Genomic DNA, 22,596 nt, shown 5'->3' with positions numbered 1-22,596 from the left:
ATTTTCCTTTCAATAAAAGTTAGGCTCAGATTGTATACACGATTAAGACTGGGACTGTCATAGCAATTGACCATTTAAAACTAAATAAATGTTCTTTTGAATGGTGGAAAGTTCTTATCATTCATACCATATGCTACAGAGAGAAACTTAAGTGTTTTTGGTTATGGTTTTTTTTTTTCTTTTCTTTTTTGTGAGAGTAGGGTTTGATGAGAATATGGCCTCATTTTACATAACAAAAATACCCAAGTTTTTTTTTTAGTTTTTTTTTAGACGATATCCAGTCAGTTTGTAAGCCATTTTCTAAACTTTGACCAATAATCGACCCTCTCTAATGTTAAATCTCAATCCACATATTTCAAATACCGAGCCGTTGCGCACGCGGTCATGCGGCCCACTTTCGGCTCGAGCGCGTGACCTCCTTCTGCCTCGCTTCACGCGGCAGCTCCGTCACAGCCGCACGCGCACACCTCACTCCACGTCACATGACTCCGCCTGTAGCGAAGCGGCGAAAGGGAAAGATCCGGGGAGAAAGACGCGTGTTGACATCCGCGTTGAAGCCGCTCTAAATCATCCAGAAGCGCTCAAGTGGACACTGATGGTGGGCTCGTCTCGTCCGGGGAAAGTGAGTGCTGTCCGGGGTGTAGTGTAGCTGTTTGTGCGCGCGTGGAGGAAGTTTCTTTTGCAGGAGAAGTAAGTAAACAGCGGTGTGGTGTAAAACGCGAGGTGTAGTGCACGGACTGGACTGGCTTAATGGAAACAAAGGTAAAAAAATATATACAGTCTGTTTCTAAATGCACGCAGATGGTTTTTATAGAGCGACTGTAAAGTTTTCTGTAAACTTCTATCAGTGTTGTTTTAATGGCTGGAGGTCCTGGGGTAGTCAGACAGATTAAGATTTCTTTGAATGAGCTGATTTCACAGTGAGTTAGAAGAAAGTAGGTCACCAATTATGAACATAAGACTACTCGTGCACAGTTGTTAATGCTAGCTTTAGTTTGATCCAAAAACTTTAAACTATAACTTTGTCTCTTGTCCCAGTATAACGCTTATTCTAGGACAGGGGTCTCAAACTCAGATTAGCTGGGGGCCGCAGGAGGCAGAGTCTGGGTGAAGCTGGCCCACATCAGATATTCCACAAAAAAAGCTTTGTTAAAGTCATCGCTGTTTTCAACATACACGAGGAAATATGCCAATTCTTGTGGATTTTATGGATATACATTGTTATTTGTTGAATCTTTTGTGACAGGAGTACACAGTATGATTTGGTGGAACCTTCTACACATATATTATTATCCTGTGGGCCACAAAATATTGTCTTGCGGGCCGCAATTGGTCCCCGGGCCGCGTGTTTGAAACTCCTGTTCTAGGACGTAAACACAGTACTTATTTCTGTAGCAGGAAGGACGGCATCAGGGGTCCACATGAAGTGCCTATTGATTGCCAGTGAGAGCGCGGAGGTCCTGTTCTACTGGACCGACCCAGAGTTTCAGCAGAATGTCCAGCAGCAGTATGGGGCGTCTCAGGAAGAAGGCCAAGGGGTAAGACAACCATATCTCCCTAAGAAGATAAAAATAAATAAATAAATAGCCCCACGACAGGTCCTGTGCATTCAGTCAGTCGTCTTATCAAACTTCTGCTCTGCTTTTTGTCCCTGTACAGCTCCCAGCCTTCGAGGACAGCATCAGCACCCTGTTTGCCCCCATCATTATCTCATGCATCACTATGGTGGACCGACTGGGTGACAGCTACGCCTCTTTCACCACTGAGAATAACCACATCTATGTCCTACACCAGGTTAATATAAAAAAAAAAAAAAGCTTTAGATTGGTCAGTCGTCCGTTTCATGGGGTCAGTAATGGTGTCGGTCTGTCACGTGAACCCTGAGCTGGATTCAAGTTGAGCTTTGTCCAGACTTACACATTTCAGTCAGTACTAAACCTGAAGCATTGTCCCTTAACACAGTCTTATAATACAAATGTACAACCTCTTCATATTCACAACATTCATAGCATTTTTACATTTTTATAACACTTAGTCTGTTAGTTAATGGTTATTCAGGTGTTGGGCAGTGTTTATAAAGCACTTATTAATGCAAATAGTTTAGATAATGTCTAATAACTTTCATGCATTGGTGGATGAAGTACTCACTTTTGTTACTTAAGTAAAAGTACATATACAGAGGTAAAAAGTTAGTCAAGTAAAAGTAAAAGTATCTCATGAAAAACTACTTACGTAAAAGCATTAAAGTACCTGTTTAAAAATGTACTTTAAGAGTAAAAAGTTTGATTAAAAATGAGACATATTTTGGTGAACAGTAACGATACAAATCAATTTCTTAATTTTCTGTATGAAGTTTATTTTTTTATTTTTTTATTTGTTTTGCTCAAAGCCAAAACTTGAACTCAAAAACTTAAGTCAGGACGTTACCACGAACATGTTAAAAATAACCCCTGAAATCATATGAAAAGTACTTTTTATTTTTCAGTCAAGTTCAAAAAATGTAGTTGAGTAGAAAGTAGAGATACTGCTAGTAAAAGTAAAAAGTATCCAATCCACTGTAAAATGTACTTAAGTAAAGTACAGATACCTAAAAATTCACTTAAGCACAGTATTTTATTACTTTTACTTTGTTACCCTCCACCACTGCATCCATTTGATGATAAAAAATTATGATTAAGAAGAGAATTAATCACATTATCCAGAAGAAAATACAATCATAAAGAATAAAACATTAATAGGTAAATAACAACTTATTATACCATTACTACAACTTAGAAATGAATATGTGATGCCTAAACTAAAGTGGAACTACCTGGATGTCAATTGTAAAGTTTCAGACCCTTTCACGTTTGTTTTTAGCAAATTAAGTTATAGTGTTTTGAACAATGAAAATGTGGCAAGTCATGAGCAAAGAGTTGACCAATATCATGTTAGATATTTCCTGGTTTTGGTATTGCCACACTCCACTCACTCTACTTCAGTCACAGTTATATCCTCAACTTGGTCCGTTGCACGTTCACAACTTTTTTTTGTTTTGTTTTTGTGCAAACATCAATATTTACAACATGGAGTGCATATTTACATGTGAGAAACGAACATTAAGTGATTAAGATATAGAAAAGTGAGGGAAATATAAGATGCAACGCAGAGGTTTGTAGTTTGTAGTTGTCAAAGTAAAAGGGGAGACGCAACAGTAGAGGTCATGATGATGATAATAATGGAGAAAAATACATAAAAACATACACACACACACAAAATATATACACGTACATGCATATATCCATAGAACAGTGAATAATCTATAATTTTATCCCGCTGATCTGTGACCCACGCATACACGCAAGGCCCACCCCGGGATGAGTGGGGGTAACTCCTGACTTTATGTTCCAGTTTGACGAGTGTCTCTACATTGCTGTGAATGGGGACGGAGACGAGGATGAGGACGATCTCAGGAGGAAGATCTATGTGATGAAGAAGATGATTGAGGTGCTGTTTGGGATGGTCACCCTGAGCACACTTCTACGAAAAGAGTAAGGAAAAAAAAAACAAATGGGTCAATGGAATATGTTGAGTGACGTGTTGTTTGTTTTATTTTATTTTTTACAAATGTGTGTATTCAGACTTCGACCTCAAGACACAGAGCAGAGAGGAAGACTTTGGAATCAACTGCAGAGTTTACTGGAGACGTACAGCCACCTACGTGAGAACGACCAAAGCTTTTTAGTCGAGGTAAATACATTGATCAACTCGTACATCTCCTGCTACCCATCCTCGACACATCTACAAACATTTTTTTAAGATTGGGATAAGATTTTTTAATGCGGCCACATTACAAAGAAGTGCAGACCGTAAAAACAAGGCTTTAAAAACGTAGATTTTATGAGTGTGAGCACATTAATGAGCCGCAGCAGGAAATGTGGTGAAACATGCAGGATCATTTAGTCCTTCTCTGCACACAAGCACCTGGACTGACTTAACAGCACATGTTCACCCAGACTAATGCCCAGCCATCTAACCGTTATTGTTGGCACTAATAAGGAGCTTATAGGTCAAATGTTTACAGTATAACAATATTTTCCACTAATATCCTCACGTCTCTTTGATTTCGTGTCATCTCCAGGCGGTTGAAAGACTGATACACCCAACGCTGTGTGAACAATGTATAGAGTTTTTGGAGCGACGTTTAGTCCAACAGTTGAACAGCAGTGCGGAGAGAGCGGGAGAGGAGGTGATGCACGCCTTTATACTGGTTCACACAAAACTACTGGCTTTCTACTCAAGGTACATTTAAGTATTATGGAGAATTAGCCTTATAAAAAGTGTAAAAAATAAAAAAAAAACACTCACAAGTCGCATGTACTGATGTCGAATCCAGCTGTTTATTTTAATCTAACCTTAGGACCAGCACCTAAAGTAGGTTTTTATTCTTTGTGGTTAGCTGAAGAAGATAATATGTTTGATTTAACCCATCTGTAACATCGTATCAATGCAATAATCCATCGGAAATTTAGCGTCTCTGGCTTGGCATTTTATTCAATTTCTTAATAACAGGGGTTAACTGAAAATGTATGGAGTTTCTTTCATCTTCGCCAGCTTTCAATGCGCTTCGTTGTTTACAGTTCTTTCGGTTTAAAATGTATCTGTTTTGTATTTTGCTGCTGAAGTCGCAACGCAAGTTCACTGGTCACCTCAGATCTACTCACGCTCATTATAATGGCACAGAACATGTATCCAAGCAGCACAGACCTGGAGGACGCTGGCCCAGAGGTAAGGGTTAACAAATACACAATACCACTACTCATTGTTTAGAAGTTTGTTTGCAATCCGTAACTGTTTACTTTATTGTTTTTTGAAGGACGCGGAGAGTACATCTGGTTCTGGGCCTGATGTTTTTTACACCCCTGAGCCTTCGCCCACTGAAGGAGACTCTGATAGTTCCACTGGATCAAGTACGTGGCAGTAGTTAGCTCAGTTAGCCTCGTTCAGTTCAGTGCGTTTTGACGGTAGATTGTAGCGTATACATTTTTAAAACTTTGGCATTATCTATAAATAGTTTGTGATCTATTGTTAGTTGTGCACAGAGCCAATTTTATGTTAAAAATACAACAGCGCTTGGCAGCCTCTTTGTTAGCGTCACTTCTGTCCAATTGTGTCTCTGAGGTTTTTTGCAAATTCACGCTAAAATGAATAAATACTTAAAGATCAGTGGACAGGGAGCTGCGGGTGGATGCAACTAACAACAATGCTAATGCTAATGCTAATTTTAAGGTAAAATAAATATTAAAACAATGCCACAAACTGAAGTATTCTACATGTAACAATAATTGGGCAGTCATTATTTTAATTAATTTGAATTTGAGGTTGTATATTTAATGTTTTCCGACTTTGAGACACATTGAGCTAGCTAGCATGCTGCGCTGCACAGAACCTACTGGATGTTCCTGTAATTATGTTTTTTCAGATAAGCTAAAGAAAGCAAACGACATTCCTGTGTTTGAGTTTGTGGACCCAGACATCCAGGTCGGCTTGTGTCTGTACTGAACATTTCTTTTCATTAACAGCACAAAGAAATCTAGTATCTAATCTGTTGTTTTCTTTTTAGATGGCTGAGGACAGCTTACAGACTTTGAGGGTCCCTCCTCCTGACCCGTCCACTCCCCAAAGAGTTTTCTTAGAGGTGTCACTTAAAGAGGGCTTGTATCCCATGATGCCTCACTCCATGTACTGTCTTCCACTATGGCCTGGGATCTCTCTAGTACTACTAACTAAAGTACATATTTACATACTTCAAGCCTTTTTTTTCAGTTACCAGTACCTACTAAATTTTGTTTTAACATTAGATTCCCACCAGCGGCTTGGCAATGTCCATCTATGTGTTCCTGGAAGCATTTGCAAAGTTGGAGAAGCGTCTGCGAGAAGGACATGAAGGCTCAGCCGCCACCAGAGGTCAGCCCGCCATAAGTGACCTGCGAGGGAAGCTGGACAAATTCATCAAAGCCCTAGGACCCAGTGACATTCAGGTAAATATATACTCTGCCAGTCAAAACTTTTGGACATGCCATCTCTCACGCTTTTTTAAAATGTATTTTTACTACTTTCTACTTCTTCGATACATACAGAAGACATCAAATACATGAAGCAAGATATGTAGAATTATGTAGTAAAGAAAAAAAGTCAACTAACTACTAAATATTTTTCGACAAAGTAAAGGGTGGCTACTTTGAAGATTTGAATATAAAATATGAAAAAAATATATATTGTTACCTTTTTTTCTTTGCTACATAGTTGAATATATCTTACTAAATATATTTGATGGTTTCTGTGTGTCTATGAAATGTAGAAAGTACTAAAAATAAAGGGAAAACAAACATTGAATGAGAGTGCGTGTCCAAACTTTCGACTGGTAGTGTATAGCTTACTGTATATCTACCAAACTACATTGCCATAAGCTTATAAACTTGTATAGTAATAACTTGTATTTTTTAAAGTCTGTGCCCCTGTTAAATGTTTGGACCGAATTCAAAAACAGAGCATTTGCCAAAGGAGGACCAGGCTTTACAAAAGAGTGAGTCTCTGCTGCCATCAACAGGAATCAAGATGTAATTGCAATTAAACTTAAAAAAAAAAATAAAAATCTTGTTTTAGTCTCATCCCTTGGTGTAAGAATATGAGGATGCAGCTTTGTGGCATATTCCGCCAGTGTTTCCTGATCGACTCGGGGTCAAGGGACGCTCCTCGCCATCTGAGTCCTGGTCTACAGGAACGGGCGCAGACCTTGGTCCAGTGAGTAGGCGTGTCCCTAAAGCTCTCGTAGGTTAATTGAATGTCTATGTTTAAACCAGTGCTTTTTTTGTTTTGTTTAAGAGAGAAACTGATGGACTGGAAGGAATTTCTGTTAGTCAAGAGTAAAAGAAATATTACCATGGTGTCATATCCTTTCATTATACAATCTTCTATTTATTTTGTGATGTTTTGTTCTTTCATTAACTGTGCTGCCAATTTTGTTCACTGGCCTTGACCCACGTATTCTCACTTATTTGGAGGAGTTCCCAGGTTTGATCCATTTCATTTGTGTCGATCGGTCAACGGGACAAATGATCTCGCCGTCACTGAATGTCACAGAGCACAGCACATCTGAGCTGGGGAAGGGTCCAGTGGCTCAGTTCATCAAAAAGAAAGTAAATCGGCATTAAACAAACATTTCAACAGAACAATTTATTTTTTTTAAATGAAGAGTTAGGCTAAATATTTGACATTTTTACTTTACAGGTCTGGGGACTAGTAAACACAACCCGAAGGTACCTCCAGAAAGGGTATTCCACTGTCACACTGCGAGACGGGGACTTCTACTTTTGCTACTTTCTTTGGTTCGAAAATGAGACGGTAAGGATCAATCTTCAAAATCATTGTAATTATTGATGTGATGTGAACATATACAGTTGTCCCTCACTATATCGCGGTTCACCTTTTGCGTTTTCGCTGTTTCGCATATTTTTTTACTGCAATTTTGTATGATCGTGCATCGTGTTCTGCGTCCTGATTGGCTGTTGGACTGTAGACCATTGTCCATCAGTCTCCTCCGTGCCGTGTCTCCTGTCCAGTACAGAATGTGTTGAGACAAATTTACATAAACGTTGGATCGCAGTGTGGCTCTGAAGTGCTGTACGTTTGCAATTTGTTTTCTCCCCGACAAAACCCACAATGTCGATGAAACGTTGTGCACCGACAAAGACGCCTACGAAGGTTTGAACTTTGAGAGAGTTTAAACGAGAGAGAAATGTGAGAAAATGGTAACGTCTGTCTGAGAAAAGTGTATAAAGTGTGTGGTGAGGGGGTTTTACAGCTGCAAAACATATATATTAATTGTAAAAAATAAAGCTGACGACTTCGCAGACTTCGTAACCCCCTGCGATAAACGAGGGACCACTGTACTACATTTATGCATCTATTTTCAGGGATTCAAATTGGATCCTGTGGACTTGCCTATTCTACCCGATGACTCAGCTCCAATTGGGATGCTCTCCTGGGATTACTACAGGTTTGTCATTTCATTCACAAATTCCGTTTAAACCTGACTTTTCGAGATCAATGCAAAGAATATGATTTGTGATGCAGGAAGTTGCGGCGTTTTTACAGTAAGAACCACCAGGGGGAGGTAGTCCGATGTTTTGAACTGCTCACCATTCATCTGGGCATTATCCCCACTGAAATTATCCTCCAACACTGCAGACAGCTGGCAAGTAAACTGTGGGAGCCCTCCAGAAATCCACTGCTCTAGTGACACATTATTACACATATTATTTTGCAAGAACATGTATTTAAACTGGGGTTGAGTTATGGATTTTCTGTGATATTGGAGAGTTCCCCAGATATCGGCATCGGTTAAATATTGAAAATCTTGTTGATATTTGCCACTGTTATATTTTCTGCATTACCTCAGTTTGAAAAAATGGGGGTGACACATGGACACTCTCAAATTTGTCTTTATGAACAGACTAAAGAGTGAAAATGGAAATAACAGAGCATTTACACTGTCACAGTCATGCAACAGAACTTAACTATAACTTAAAGGTCCCATATTACACTATTTTCTGATCTGTTGTAATGTAGTTTCCTCATCAAAAACAGACCTGGAGTTGTGTTTTGTTTCATTCACACACGTTTCACACACAAACCCTGCATATTTAAGCCTAGTTCTTCTTCTTTGTTCCGCCTTGTGATGTCATAAGGTAATACAGGAAGTACTTCATTGTGTTTTTAAACGCCCATCTCTACTGAACTAAAGGTTGAAAACTATTGCATCATGACATTTTAAGCTTTGGAGATGTAGACAGGCTGATAATAAAGGATAACTCAAACATGACATGTGTGAATTTAACAAAACACAACTGCAGGGCTGTTTTTGTGGAGGTAACAGCATTATAACATGTCTTAAAGCTCACAAGAGTCAATTTTGTGTAATATAGGACCTTAACATACATTTTTGATCCTTGCTATGGATTGAAATCTTAACGGTATCTGCAAATATCGGTTAAAAGTAAGTAAAATATCATACTTTTTAAAAATCCATACCAGACCATCCCTAATGAAAACCGTAAGTCTGTGGTGTTTAAATTTGATTGTCTAATGCACTGAAGCCGTGTCTAAGCGATACACTTTTTTCATGTATATTTTACTTATTATGAATGTTTAATTTCATATTTATAATGAACTTTATGTCACATATTCCATGTTTGAGATACTGATACACTTTTGTAATGTAAAACGCACATTTGCCTTGTATATTAAATTAACTTCTGTACAAAACACTTCTATACTTGTATTTATAGTAACATGAAGTAAAAAAAAAAACGCTTCCTCACACAGATTAATAGGTGGAACATTAACATTTCCATGATGTTCCTCAACTGCAGTGGGACCTTTTGTGCAAATGGTGCCTATGGTGATGGTTATTACAATGTTATGTATATTTTAGATCTTTGTGTGTGTGTGTGTGTGTGTGTGTGTGTGTGTGTGTGTGTGTGTGTGTGTGTGTGTGTGTGTGTGTGTGTGCTGACTTTATATAATACAAAAATAATTCAGGATTGTTGACCGTAAACGCAGCAGCTGGTGGTTTAAACACAGTGTTAAATTATGACTTCTCTATTTACATGAATCAAGTTTAACCTTTACATTCATTAGTGAGTCATTAGTCAGGCTCGTACATTGTAAAGGTCAGTCTGACTGTATATAGGACTTTTGTGTATGAGTGGGGGGGAGTGCATTCACAGTTCAATGTATTATCACTTTCTGCTCCAGTGGCTCACAGCGCCCTCGTCAGGTCAGTCACAGCTCCTGCAGCCACCAAGTCCCTCAAGAAGAGCTTCTCTGCACTTACATCATGGACCACCTGAAACAGACATATTTAAAGAATATCAATAATGGTGGAGTGGCATAAAATATATCTATTAAAATCTTATCTATTATCTTGTTTTATTGCATGTTACCATTTTTCTGCTGTTCTTGAACTGTGCGGTGCAATACTGGAATTTCCCCACTGTGGGACTAATAAAGGCATATCTTATCTTAAAATAAAGAGATATCCAAATAGGAAATAGGAAAAACACAAATAAACAGACATGAACAAAAACTGTCCTATTACTCAGTCACAGCTCTGCTCCCACCATGGACCCTCCCCTCATTCCTTTCACACTCTGCATCCTCAGACATTTTCTCCTTCCTCATTTAAATGTACGAGTCTGAGGCTTTTTTACAGCGTCAAAATGAGCTCGACACCTGTCATGTCCAGTGCTCACTCAAACAGATTTGCTCAAATATGGCACTTGTCCCCCAGCAGACACGGTCTGGGTGACCTGGTAAAGCATGAATCTAAGCACCTGAGGTGTTGTGACATTTTCAACACAGCTCATTTCTAGGCCTGTCACGAGAATTAATATATCGACTATCGTTCATCTTACGTTAGCTAGAACAATCATTTTTGCAGATCAATATTTATCTGATTCTTATTAGATTTGAGCTGAGTTGAGAGGGTTGAAACTTCTTGGGCATATCACTCATTATAGTGTTTAATTATGCTATTTACTTCTTATTGTTTGTGTTTTTAATCATATTATACATTTAGAATATTTTTTGGGATAATCCTACTTTAGGATTATTGTGTCAGTGGCATAAATTCGTCATTTATCATCTATATTTTCTTCAGTAATATATCACACTTCAAAGTCTGTTACAGTGACAGATGTAGTTATTTCAGCTTATACACATTTTTAGAGCTTTAAAGAGATGCAATAATATATATTAAATCTTTTGTGTTGAATGTATTTACTCAGGGCATCTCTGATATGTTCTTCTTTGCAAGAGTTGAAATACAATAGTCATTTTCAAATGATTATAGTTTTAAGCCTTTTACTCGTTTTTACTTTTTTTTAAATTCATATTTATTTTATTTGTTTTTACCTTTCACACATGGCAAATATTGTACCATTTTGAAGCTGTGTTGAGTAACAATCTCACCATGTCTGACCATGTCCCTATAAATCTTATTTTTTCATGCCCCCTTCAAATAAACCAGTCCCAATCCTCCTAATACTTTGGCTTAACCATTGAGCTCAGTGTATTGGCTGTTTACCAATTTTAATTTTTTTCTGTCATAAAGAAGCATATTTTGCAGCATATAGGGCACGCTTACATTTTTTATGAATACAACCTTTGTACATTTTACAATAGGAGTTTGTTGCTTCTTCTCTTTCCTGCTGTTTGGTTAATCTAGACATTTCAAATTAGATGCTACAGTGTTCTACTGGATAAAGCAGGTTCCTCGTTTTGTTTGGCAGAGCCCATTAATATTGTAGTATTACAGATTGACCTATGAAACTGTGAGAAGCACCTCTTCCTCGTTGCCATGGTAACAGACCTAAGCAGGAAATATTTAAACTCTTTGGCTACAGTAAGACGCATCCTGGCGCCTCCCAGCCCCCATCACACCAGACCTAAATTCCATCGTAAGATTTATGGATGCACAGTCGAACACACGCAAAGACAGTTTGAAAGTTGGATTAAACTTTGAAATGAACTCTTCTTAAAAGAACTTAAGTTACTCCTTCAGTGAAACAATTGGCACAGTGAAGTAATTCAGAGAAAGTTCCCATAACTGAAAGACTTTACAGATAAAGGACAGATGCCCCGAGATTAGACACTCAATGAATCACTTTATCCACAGACAGAAGAGGAGCGATGTAAAGTGTTTGTGCCGTGAAGATGGTCAGTATTGTTTACATATTGATTTGGAAAGATTTTTTGAATATTTTTATTTGTTAAAAACTTCATTAATGGTTCATAATGCACATGTGAGTGGAAATACACAGAACTCTTCTCCAAAAAACCCTCTCAGCTTCAACCAGTTCAGCACTCATGACCTCACCTCACTGTTTCAGCCGCCCCACTCAAACTTTGGTGGGTGGTTTCAACGGGAAACACACTGACCATCTTCAGACCAGACCCTAGGAGTTCCATGTCAGCCGTCGACCAGAGAGGACAGAGACACAGAGAGCCTCTTATCAGCTTAGACTGAACGTTCCAGAGAGACAACGCCTGAGGAATTATAACTCCCAGTTCTCTCTCCAAATTGGTGCAGTTTTTTTTTAATGTGTTTTTAATCCAAATTACTATAGCAATGCATTCACATTTTTCCAAATTTAAGTGTTTGCATTTTTGTAATTAACTGCTTTTTGATATAATTGGCCTTAATCTGTGATCTGTGCAGCTGTTCAGACCTTATGGACAGTAGAAAGTCTTCTCTTCTTTAAACAGAGTGTTCCTTCAGTCTGACGCTGCCTGAGCCCAGAGCTACTGTTTAGATCACATGACCACTGTCCAACTGAGCCCGTCTGACTCTTCAGACCCAACGCCGTGAGGACTTCAGACCTGAGGACAGTGACTAAAATCCACTCTCTCCCAAGACGTAAGCACACACATCACAGATTGGCTTAATCAATTTAAACTCTACACATAACCTTATATAACTCTTTGGCAGTTTATCTAATATTCAACCTTAGACCTCAGTTTAGAGCCACACTCATTTGCATAGTCCATATTCAAATACTGTCTGTTTAACTTGGTCAATACATATTCATAAACCACAATTTCCTTTGGTGAACAGTGATGTTATTTCCAGATATGGGTCAGTGATATGGTACAAGAGTTACGAACCTTTAGAGCAATGTTTCCTTATTTATTTATATATTTAGATCATTGATTATACCGGATTGGTGATCTTTCTCATTTTTTGTTGAGTGGGGCCTCAAAACTTCTTCTAGTCAAAGCCAAACACTCACACAGGCCACATGATTCCTGCTTTAACTTAGAACTAAACTTAATCCAATTCTTTATGTCGATTATACCCCTAATAATATTATTGATTAGTGGTTTATCAGCATTCCCGAGAGAGTTATAGCATGTGTTAGATCTGCCTCGGGACACACAGATAATGGAACAGTATACACAGAGGAGGTGTAACCATCTTTATGTGGAATGAATGTGTTTTAAACATACTTGAGCTTTCATGGCGTCCATACGTATCTCCTCATAGTAATGAAGTCTTGCCTCTGGATGCTGCATGTTGTATCCAAAACCTGCTAGACTCACATGATCACACATCTGCAGAGCCATGACCACAGCACAGGCCCCGAGTGTCGGCACCATCTGTAGCAAAAAAACATCACATTAAACATTATTCTTTCATGTTGGCCTATTGTTATGATCAGTCAAAATGTCCATCTCCGTGGTCAAGAAGAAATAGATTTTGTGATGCGTGCTTTGTGCTCTGAAAGTACTTTGATGTCTTTGTTAGCGCGCAGTATTGTGTGCGTCTAGTTGAGTTGTGGTCCTCCATACTTAACGTGGGATGAAAGAGTCAGGGTATTTAATGATTTCTATGTGAAGCCTAGTTTTTCTGCACATATTCAACTCACATTCCCTTGTTTGAATGCGTACTTCTGTAGAGCTTGGCCTGTTTTGTGAATAATCTCTGGATGGAGAATTCGAAAGTTCTCAGGTCTCAGGGGAATCTCCTCCACCACATCCCTCCAGAACCACATTTTGGACCAGAAGCTCTATTTGAAAAATGAATGAGAAATACAGAAACTAGATGAGAGGCATTTGAAACAGTGACAGTGATGATGTGATAGTGCTGCTGCTGTTACTCTGGCTTATGTAACATGCTATTTTTGTGTGCAATGGTGCATGTACTTTGTGTGCTGCTCACCAGGGGTTGTTTGGTGATGACAGAAGTAAGCCAGTCCAGATCGAGGCTTTTAAAAACCACGAGAGCAACCATGGAGGTCTGTTTGTACTCATCTGCAGAGTGGGGTGCTCCCTCTGGGTAGAGCAACCGGACTGTGGTCCTGGACCCAGCATCCCTCTCAAAGCCAGGCACTGGAGCATTGTTCAGCCTAGTGGAGATACAGTCAATTCATGATTTTTATACTTAAAACATTATTGCCAAAATTAACTAAAATGCTGATGTGTACCTTATGATGATGTCATACTGATCAATATGTGATCCAAGATGGCTACCGTGCAGTACCCCCCCATTGCCCACGACAACACAGCGTCTGCAGTGGCCCTCTTTGCTCAGAAATGGTGGCAGATCCAGCTGAGGCAGAGAGGCCAGAGCCAGCGCCAGGTGCTGCTCACTGCCCTGCAACCCCAGAGGAGGGGGGCGCTCCCACGACATGGGGTGCTCTTGCTGCACAAACACAGGGATGTTCAAGAGGCCAGGCGAACAGGACAAAGGTTTAAGATGTGTCAGACACCACCGAGGCTGGCATGGACTGGACAGCAGGGACGCAGACAGATTTAGTAAGACCTGAACACAAGCAAATCAACATGTAGTTTATTCCCAGCACGTTTTCATTTGTTACTTAGGCCCACTAATTGTATACCAGATCTTTTGGAAATTCATGGTAACTGCCATCTGCAGGTAAGTAGGCCGGGATCAGTATTGCTGAGTAGCAGCTTATCAGCAACACCAGACTAATAGTCAAGTTTACAGTCCTGCAGAAGATATATTAACGACTTAGTAAAATATGTAATAATGAACATCGTCTAATTCATATGTACAAGTGTACCTGCTGATGAAAAAAGACTCTGGCCTTGTCCCCAGCTCATAGGATGGAAGTGTGGCCTCCTCAGCTTCAGGTATCAGTGGACAACCATCGGCTGGATCCTCTGTACTTAAATGGTTTAGTGTGATCATGTTTCAAATTCTAGTACAGAAAAACCCGAGTCAACAAGGTACTGCTGAAATGTTTTGGAAAAAATGTATTTTAATATATAATAATAACTCACCTGTGAAATAAACTCCTGTCCTCCATCGATGTAGACACATACATGCAGCATGCAACTAAAATGGCTTCTTCTGCGTCCTTCCCACTGAAAGCCTTGTTCCCCAATGACACATGTTAAACATTAACATGGCACACGGTCACTCAGTGACATTTAAATACAGGAGGGTTTGAGGTAAGCCCAGTAAGCGCAAACCACAGGTGGTCTATTCATTTGAATCTATAACTGAAGAATAATCTGATCATATTTCCTTATTGTAAATAACCTGGCTGACCAAACTAATCCTACAGAATGGTGTGTTTACGAGGTTTGCGCTGCTGTAAAAGAGACATGGATGCTACAGCTGCAGCAGTGACCAATAAGAGCTATTGGAATGAATGTGGCCGGGCTCAGGGCCTCCACTCATATAAAAGTGTGGTGTTTGTGTGTGCATTCATACACACACCTGTTTGTTGGGATGACACTGTCCCACTGTGAACTCAACATACCAGTCCGTCAGCCTGGAGCACTGCTCCCTCTAGTTTGTGGTTTGCATTTGTTTTGTTTCCAATGGACATCTAATATTTTATTTTTCTTTGTGATATGGAAGAGAAAGAGAGTGGGGAAGACCCCAAGACAGAAAAACAAAAGACCCTACAGGTGAGGTAACAGTACTGACCATCTGTGTTTTATGTTTGCTCCCCTGGTGCGTGGGTAGTATCCGTTTTCTGCTGTATAATTAATGCATGTTCTAGTTCTTTGAATAAAATACCATGCCATTGGTTTAGGTTTGTAGGAATTATCAGTGGGGACTGTTGGCACTTGACAATCAGGACAATGAGCTTCATCGACATGTTTGCTTTCTTTTTTTTTTTTTTTTTTTTTTTTGCTAAAAAGCAGAAATCGAAACAGATAGGAGAAATAACTTCAAACACTTCTTGTGACATTGTAAATAGTGCAGATCCCAAAAGAGATGCAAAAACACAAGTATCACCAAACTCAACTCCAGAGGTAAGTATATTGCATTTAAATTACTATAAATACTTAGTACTTACTGCGTCTCATTTAGGTGTATTTTTGCACAGGCTAGACTAGTGGCTTTCACAGAATTCATGACTGCATCCAGTCAAGGCCACATGGATGTCATATTCAAGTACCTTAGTAAAGGAGGAAACCCTGATGTCCATGATGAGGTGCGCTAAATCAGTGAACACGGCAGCTTTTTGAATGAATGGACCACTTACTGTTTGTACTAATGTTTGCAGTTAAATAGGACAGCCTTACATCTTGCCTGTCTAGAGGGACACCCCCCAGTCGTCTCAATGCTTTTGGAACGAGGAGCAGATATCAACTTCCCGGACCGGGTAAGAGGTGTGCTAGTTCAGATAATGAAGAGATTGAGAGAGATTATGTTCTGCAATTGGCCTGCAGTAAATCAGTGCTAATCAGATGGGGCCCTCCTGCTGTGTTGTAGCTGGGCTCCGTGGCCATGCACTGGGCCTGCAGAGGGGGGAGTCTCAGGGTGGTCCAAGCGCTCACGAGCCATGGGGCCGACCTCAATGTCAAAGACAAGGTAACTGTCAGCTTCTTCCTTTACTGACTCTACACAACAGAATAAACTGATCAACAAACATATATTTTTGTGTTGTGCAGCTGTGGAGTACCCCTTTACATGTGGCTACAAGAACGGGACATGTGGTCATCGTGGAGTACCTCTTGTCTTGTGGAGCAAAAGTCAATGCCACAGACTGGGTACGGAGCAGAAAATGATTCATTACTTTATCCAGAGTGTGAACAGTGGGAAAAGTAAATGAGTGACAAATATAAACAACCAAAATCTATTTGCAAAAGGTTTTAAGAGAAAGAAAAAACAGACAGCCAGAATGTTTGGAGAAAGTGAAAAGCATACCTGGAGTTGTGTTTCATTCCCGCATGTTTGAGTAACTCTTTATTAATAGTCTGTCTATATCTCCAAAGCTCAAAATGCTCTATTCCATAGTTTTCATGCACAGAATTATATGACACATGTATTCACCAATATCAGTTCATTTGGAAAAACAGATTTATTTATTTTTTTGGCTATTTGAAAAAAAAAAATTATCGGAGGATTGCATCTACCTTTTATTTTACCTTATAGTTCAGTAAAGATTGGAAATTCCGGGGCTGAAATCATCCAAATGATTCCAGTGAAGGTGTGTGGAGTTAATGAATACAGCTGAACACTTCTTGTATTACCACATGATGTCACAAGGCTGAACAGAGTGTTTTACGTTTGAGATTAACACAGCCCAAATATACAGGGTTTGTGTGTTAAACATGTGTGAATGACACAAAACACAACTCGTATGTTTGCGATGAGGAAACATTATAACATAGATCAGAAAATAGTGTAATATGGGATCTTTCAGTCTTTTCGGGGTCAGTCAATCTTCTGATTTTTGCCAATGATAGAAGTATCTATGGCAACCCACAGGAAGGAGACACAGCTCTGCACGATGCTGTGAGACTCAACAGATACAAGATTGTGAAGATGCTCATTCTTGCAGGTGCAGACGTAACCCATCAGAATAATGTAGGCCTAATATGTATTATTATTTGCCATATTATTCTTTTATTGCCAGGTAACACAGCACTAATACCATGTGTTCTTCCAGGAGGGGCTGACTGCAGTGCAGCAGGTCAAACAATGGCAATTTGACATCTTGGATACACTGCACCGACTTTTGAAGCCTTCATCATCTGGAAGTGCAGGTCATCTCTGATCTAACCTCATGATAGCATTTTGTCTCAGGTGTAACTGCTGCAGTGTATTAGCACTTTCTCTATAAACATGGTCAAATTGAAATTCACAGCAATATTCATCAGAAAGTAAATTATTCCAGTCGTTCAGTATTGATGTCAGGAAAAATCACAAACACAATTTGGTTTAAACATGCAATGCTTCTTAATGAAAATGTGCACTATGAGCTGACTGAATTCTGTGATCCAATGCAAAATGTCACTTATGCCCTTCAGTTTCTCTGCCCTTTTTATGCTGTAAAGCTTCAGAAACTGTGTATGTGACACTGCTGAGAGAATACAGCATTAATAGAAAACTGTGCATAATATAATACAACTGAAGACATCTCAAGACACTATGTAAATAGACTCGAGTAAAGAGAGCGGCACTGCAGTAGCTGCAGTTTCTGACACACGGCTGGAGCCAAGGGGACCGCATGCCTTGGCTAAAGTCAGGGATTGAACAGGAGATCAGGGGACATACTTTCCTGCTATCATCAGTGGCTCAAATGTTTATAATGGTGGCTTATTCACACTGGACCAACTGCATGCTGGCCATAACTATTCACTTGAAATATTATGTCCATTGTGTGGATTTCTTTGACGCTCATTCTCCTGCTGTGCGATGATAAGTCGCATTATCAGCCGCATACTGCACTTCAGTGATAACTGTCACCGATGCTCACAATTTTCATTTTTAAGAATAAATGTGGTTATGTAAATTCTGTGTGTCTTATTAAGATGATTTAATCCTCTACCATTATTCAGTGTAAAGCATTAGTGCTACTCTGCCAGTTATAACAGCTCGGCTATTAACCCGTGTTATGTAATAATCTCCCCTTCACAAAATAATTAGTGATGATGTAAGATTCATTTATCTAATGTCATAATTCACGTTCGTGTTTCTTCATGTAGCCTAATGCTTTATTACTTGGCTAGGTTTTCAAACTATTATTTTTTTATCCACATGAGTAAACCACCAACATTTTCCTTGTGACAAAACAGAAAAGATAGTGTGCATTATAGATGGCTCGATCGCTTTAGATTGTTACTAGGAGAAAGGTAACCATGGCAATGATATTTTCAAGCAGGTGAAAGTCTGAGCGGGCACTTAGACAGCACCATTTGTTTCAGGTTGACATTGAACACTACTCTATCATTTTGTTCAGAAAAGTGTTTGTTCAATGATGTAAATAGTATTTGAGCCCAGTACCATAACATGAGGTGCCTTCATATTTATATAGTCCATATATAGAACCAGGTGGCAGGTAGATTATGATATTTTTATTGATTTGATGAAAAAACAAATAAACAAAACACTCCACAAAATGATATGGTCTTTGGTTGCAAAATGCTTTCAACCCTAGACAAGATACATGTACAAAACTGTGTATAAGGCCTGATAGCTTCAAGTATAACAAGTCAAATATTCTTTAATTTAGGATAACAAATAAATACACTATTCACAAGCCAGTGGACTCTTTTCAGCAACCCCATGCTTGGAAAACAAATCCAGGTGCTACTTACAAAGTGAAAGCACGAAATGCACTTAGATGTATATGTTTTTTTCACTGTAGAACATAGTCTTTTTTCAATGGTCGTTGCAATATGGTACACGGTTTATTTGTGCCTAGCTGCCATCTTGTTTTTCCTTTTAATTTAAGCCAAATAAGTACATTTTTATCAACCATGATGGGATGTGTTTTCTTGTTTGTTTTTTATTTAAGCTCAACCAATCAGCAATGGCTCTAGTTAGCAGAGACGAAGTGCTTGGGTGAAACCAACAGATAAACAAGCCAAGCCAAGACATTCTTCAAACTGACTTGAATTTCATTAGGATGACAGTCTCTTTAGGGGAGATGATGCAGAGGGAAAAGAGAGGCCACTGTACATCATCTGATTTTCAACTAGGCACCCTTGACCTATATTTCCATGCACAAAATGACTTTAAGGCATTTGTGAAAAAACTGAATCCAAATGCAAGTGACAAAACACATTTCCCTACAGTAGTGGCATGCAGAGCCGTACCACTATGCATAAATGTGAAGATGGAAATGGCGAAAACCTCTTGCAATACAAAGCAAGACAAAAAAAAAACCTCACGCACGCAAACACGACACAGATGCCTGTTGATGTGCTTAATAGTTTTGTGCTGAAATCATTCGGTTGATCCATAAATGTATGCGTTGCAAGACACTGCAGAGGCTTAACAAGGCATTTGTAGTATAAAATATTAGAAAATGTGGAAAAAAAAGTAGGTCCATGTCTGGTAAGCCCTATCTCCAGCAGCTCGGGTTGTGATGGTTCCCGTCAGAGGGTCAGAGTGCGAGCATTAGAGGCAGAAGCTTGGGCCCGCTGCACCACTCCTGAACATTTCTCTCTCTTCTGTAGCCTGTGGTTTTGAAACAGACCCTCGTTTCTGGGAACACCATGAGCCCCGTCAGGAAAGGTTAACAAACCTGAAAGCAAAGACAAGCATTGCTACTGTCAGTGCTCATAGTGACATAAATGAGTTGTGAATGTGGCCATACCATAACCCTCAACTCGGCCTTCTTTGAATTCTCCTTCAAACTTCATACCGTCATAACGACTAAAAACACCCAGGCCCTGAAACTTTCCATGTGCAAATTCACCTTCATATCTGGAACAAATGTGCAAAACTGAATACACCATATATCCATTTAGATAAGTGCCACAGACTGTGTATACATGCACACAAAACTCGGACAATTATCTGATATCTGCAGTTATTAGATTAGTGAAATGTCATGTAAACATCTGATGTGATTATTCCGATGTATTTCTGATTATTCACACCAGTTTTGACAATAAAAATGATACATGAAAGAGCCAAACAAGGTGGCTGAGACAAAAGTGAAGGAGAAAATGTAAAAAATGTGAGGCTTGAAGGAGTAATTTTACATTCTTCTGTTTTCCAAATACAAAACATACTCAAAAAATACTGACAGATTTCTTAAGCGCATGTAAACACACATCAAAATCAGATATAATTATTGCGTAATCTATTTATTCTTGTTCTCTGATTTTTACTGCCCACGTAAATGTACCCGCTGTTGTTTATGGTGAAAATTTGCATACCTGGATCCATCTGTGAAGATTAAAGAACCAGTACCATGGAACAGGCCGTTCTCAAACTGGCCTTTGTAGCACGTCCCGTCCTGGAACTTGAGTTGGCCCACGCCATGTCGACGCCCTAAGACAAAGAGGCAAAAACCCACCTTGTCACATGCTAGCTGAATGCATGTAGATACTATGATGGCATCTGATCTAATACACTATGTATCTATCTGTCTACTCCTATCTTGTAAAACATTTATTGAATTACTGCAGAACTGTAACTGCTATTCTTGTATTATTCCACTGTCCTTGGGCTGTACATGCATTGTGTAAAGCCTATAAATGTGTCACATGAGTCACAACATGTTCAAATCCCTCAGGATTTTGGACCGCTCTGTCAGGCTCACTGTGGAATTAGGAATCCCATCTGCCCCATGTGTGAAGTAAATTAGCATGACTTTTATATTACATGCTGTTTATAAAGGATTCAAGGTATGTACAGACTTTGTTCCTGGAGTAAACATTATAAAGATGTTTCTATTGTTGAAGCAGGAGTAGTAACAGTGATATGATTATTTGGATTATAACTGACATCATGCATTTTTAAAGTATACTGTCAAAGGTCATTTATAGGAAAATTAGCATTAGTGTTTTGTGATTCCTGTTTTAAAAGTCACTGCAGATTCAACAAGTGGCTTATCATTTCAAAAATAACTGTATTAATTGTATTTTTGTTCACTTTCCCAGCAGGATAAAAGTCTAAACCAGCTACATAACCTCAACTTTACCTAGGGGTATTAACTAAATATCTTGATATGCTACTTGCATCAGTGTATTTTTGTATTATCCACATTTTTATAATCTGAGAGTAGAAAATAGGCAAACAAAAACATGTGTTTGCAGTAAAACACTCTTGCCTTCCTTCCACTCCCCATGATACTCTTCTCCGCTGGCATAGGTGAAAGATCCTCTGGTCAGAGTCATATTCCTCCTGAAGGACACACGAGCCTGTTAGTGGTAACCAGGTCAATAACATTCAACATTTACTAAAGAATACAGACCACAATATCATCTGATGTACTACAACATAGAGGTTCCACACTGAAGCTGTTTTCTTAGACTGGGGTGCAGCAGTATGGCTCTGAGGTATTCATTTACAGTGTTAAATAATACATCACGGATAAACCCCATCAACTGTCAAATAAAATATGATTTTTTTTAAAAGCCCAGCATTGTCTGCCAAGCGTGCAGCAGGAGCACAGTCTGTGTGTGCATATGTTTCTGTCTTTATTGTCAACGCACAGTTATTACACTGTTAAGACAAAAGACTATTCAAGAGGAAATACATAGAAAACACGATGCAAAGGGCTGTCATAGAGCCTACCTGTGTGCTAGGTTTGTTGTCTCTGAAGCATGGAAAACCACCGCTTTAAAGGAGAGGGCGTAAAGACATGAAAACACCGGCTGAGACTGTGCCGCGTTCAAGTCCCCTCCACAACGCCAGATCAACACGACAAATGAAGGCACAGCAAACAGAATAAAATACAAAACAAGCCCTAGAGAGATGTATGTGATAAATGTACAGAAACATGTTACCTGTATAAAATAACACTTCATTTTAGATATTTTTTTTTTTCCTAGTGCAAACGGTCATAACACTTGTAGTTGCGACATGACTTGAAGGCAGCACACAGCATCACCACCTCCCATCACCTCCTCCCATCACCTCCTCCCATCATTACCTCCATCCACACGTTGAACTGTTCCACTTTCTGCTGTGGTTTGGTCTTCAAATGCATCGAAACTACCCTGCGCATGTTTTAAAGCAGCTGAAGGTCTTGTAGTTGTGCAGTTTTAACCTGACTCATAACTATTTCATAATAAGAATCAAGCTGCACTAAACCTTCTGTCTGATCC

The 22,596-nt window shown here is 39.2% G+C and overlaps 4 protein-coding genes across 4 annotated transcripts; 2 read left to right on the top strand and 2 right to left on the bottom strand.

Moving 5' to 3' along the window:
• Positions 1–500: 500 nt before the first annotated feature.
• hps1 (HPS1 biogenesis of lysosomal organelles complex 3 subunit 1) lies at positions 501–9,305 on the top strand. Its single transcript, XM_033979671.2, has 18 exons — positions 501–622; positions 1,399–1,538; positions 1,660–1,794; positions 3,391–3,530; positions 3,621–3,729; positions 4,121–4,281; positions 4,665–4,767; positions 4,856–4,949; positions 5,462–5,520; positions 5,603–5,770; positions 5,841–6,020; positions 6,489–6,565; positions 6,646–6,783; positions 6,865–6,930; positions 7,034–7,178; positions 7,270–7,383; positions 7,956–8,038; positions 8,116–9,305. The coding sequence occupies exons 2-18, from the start codon at positions 1,422–1,424 to the stop codon at positions 8,276–8,278; spliced, it is 2,052 nt and encodes a 683-aa protein (XP_033835562.1). The 5' UTR covers positions 501–622; positions 1,399–1,421; the 3' UTR covers positions 8,279–9,305.
• Positions 9,306–9,608: 303 nt separating this feature from the next.
• st3gal7 (ST3 beta-galactoside alpha-2,3-sialyltransferase 7) lies at positions 9,609–14,765 on the bottom strand. The gene is made up of 7 exons (XM_033979672.2): positions 14,628–14,765; positions 14,442–14,553; positions 14,028–14,365; positions 13,763–13,949; positions 13,470–13,610; positions 13,051–13,200; positions 9,609–9,889 (listed from the first exon to the last, which is right to left on the bottom strand). The coding sequence occupies exons 1-7, from the start codon at positions 14,753–14,755 to the stop codon at positions 9,803–9,805; spliced, it is 1,143 nt and encodes a 380-aa protein (XP_033835563.1). The 5' UTR covers positions 14,756–14,765; the 3' UTR covers positions 9,609–9,802.
• A 1,021-nt stretch (positions 14,766–15,786) lies between these two features.
• On the top strand, positions 15,787–17,626 carry ankrd2 (ankyrin repeat domain 2 (stretch responsive muscle)). The gene is made up of 7 exons (XM_033979674.2): positions 15,787–15,834; positions 15,909–16,016; positions 16,089–16,187; positions 16,298–16,396; positions 16,477–16,575; positions 17,297–17,395; positions 17,478–17,626. Exons 2-7 carry the CDS (start codon positions 15,936–15,938, stop codon positions 17,583–17,585), a joined length of 585 nt encoding a protein of 194 aa, XP_033835565.1. The 5' UTR covers positions 15,787–15,834; positions 15,909–15,935; the 3' UTR covers positions 17,586–17,626.
• A 1,240-nt stretch (positions 17,627–18,866) lies between these two features.
• morn4 (MORN repeat containing 4) lies at positions 18,867–22,145 on the bottom strand. Its single transcript, XM_033979675.2, has 5 exons — positions 22,064–22,145; positions 21,597–21,670; positions 20,701–20,815; positions 20,133–20,242; positions 18,867–20,060 (listed from the first exon to the last, which is right to left on the bottom strand). Exons 2-5 carry the CDS (start codon positions 21,661–21,663, stop codon positions 19,912–19,914), a joined length of 441 nt encoding a protein of 146 aa, XP_033835566.1. The 5' UTR covers positions 21,664–21,670; positions 22,064–22,145; the 3' UTR covers positions 18,867–19,911.
• Positions 22,146–22,596: the final 451 nt, after the last annotated feature.

The sequence above is a fragment of the Periophthalmus magnuspinnatus genome, chromosome 15 (genome assembly GCF_009829125.3).
Source record: "Periophthalmus magnuspinnatus isolate fPerMag1 chromosome 15, fPerMag1.2.pri, whole genome shotgun sequence".
Lineage (NCBI taxonomy): Eukaryota > Metazoa > Chordata > Actinopteri > Gobiiformes > Gobiidae > Periophthalmus > Periophthalmus magnuspinnatus.
This window is presented reverse-complemented; position numbering and strand designations above follow the sequence as displayed.

Bases quoted from the DNA above. Each gene is read 5' to 3' on its own strand.
- st3gal7 (XM_033979672.2), bottom strand. From the start codon at position 14,755: ATGATCACACTAAACCATTTAAGTACAGAGGATCCAGCCGATGGTTGT. The intron at 14,366-14,441 runs GTATACAATTAG...GCTTGTGTTCAG, and splicing joins ATGAATTTCCAAAAGATCTG to GTCTTACTAAATCTGTCTGC. The intron at 13,611-13,762 runs GTGAGCAGCACA...TTTTTCAAATAG, and splicing joins TCATCACCAAACAACCCCTG to AGCTTCTGGTCCAAAATGTG.
- hps1 (XM_033979671.2), top strand. From the start codon at position 1,422: ATGAAGTGCCTATTGATTGCCAGTGAGAGCGCGGAGGTCCTGTTCTAC. The intron at 1,539-1,659 runs GTAAGACAACCA...GTCCCTGTACAG, and splicing joins CTCAGGAAGAAGGCCAAGGG to CTCCCAGCCTTCGAGGACAG. The intron at 7,179-7,269 runs GTAAATCGGCAT...TTTACTTTACAG, and splicing joins CTCAGTTCATCAAAAAGAAA to GTCTGGGGACTAGTAAACAC.
- ankrd2 (XM_033979674.2), top strand. From the start codon at position 15,936: ATGACTGCATCCAGTCAAGGCCACATGGATGTCATATTCAAGTACCTT. The intron at 16,397-16,476 runs GTAACTGTCAGC...TGTGTTGTGCAG, and splicing joins ACCTCAATGTCAAAGACAAG to CTGTGGAGTACCCCTTTACA. The intron at 17,396-17,477 runs GTAGGCCTAATA...GTGTTCTTCCAG, and splicing joins ACGTAACCCATCAGAATAAT to GAGGGGCTGACTGCAGTGCA.
- morn4 (XM_033979675.2), bottom strand. From the start codon at position 21,663: ATGACTCTGACCAGAGGATCTTTCACCTATGCCAGCGGAGAAGAGTAT. The intron at 20,816-21,596 runs GCAAGAGTGTTT...TCTTTGTCTTAG, and splicing joins TCATGGGGAGTGGAAGGAAG to GGCGTCGACATGGCGTGGGC. The intron at 20,061-20,132 runs GTATGGCCACAT...CTTTGCTTTCAG, and splicing joins AGGCCGAGTTGAGGGTTATG to GTTTGTTAACCTTTCCTGAC.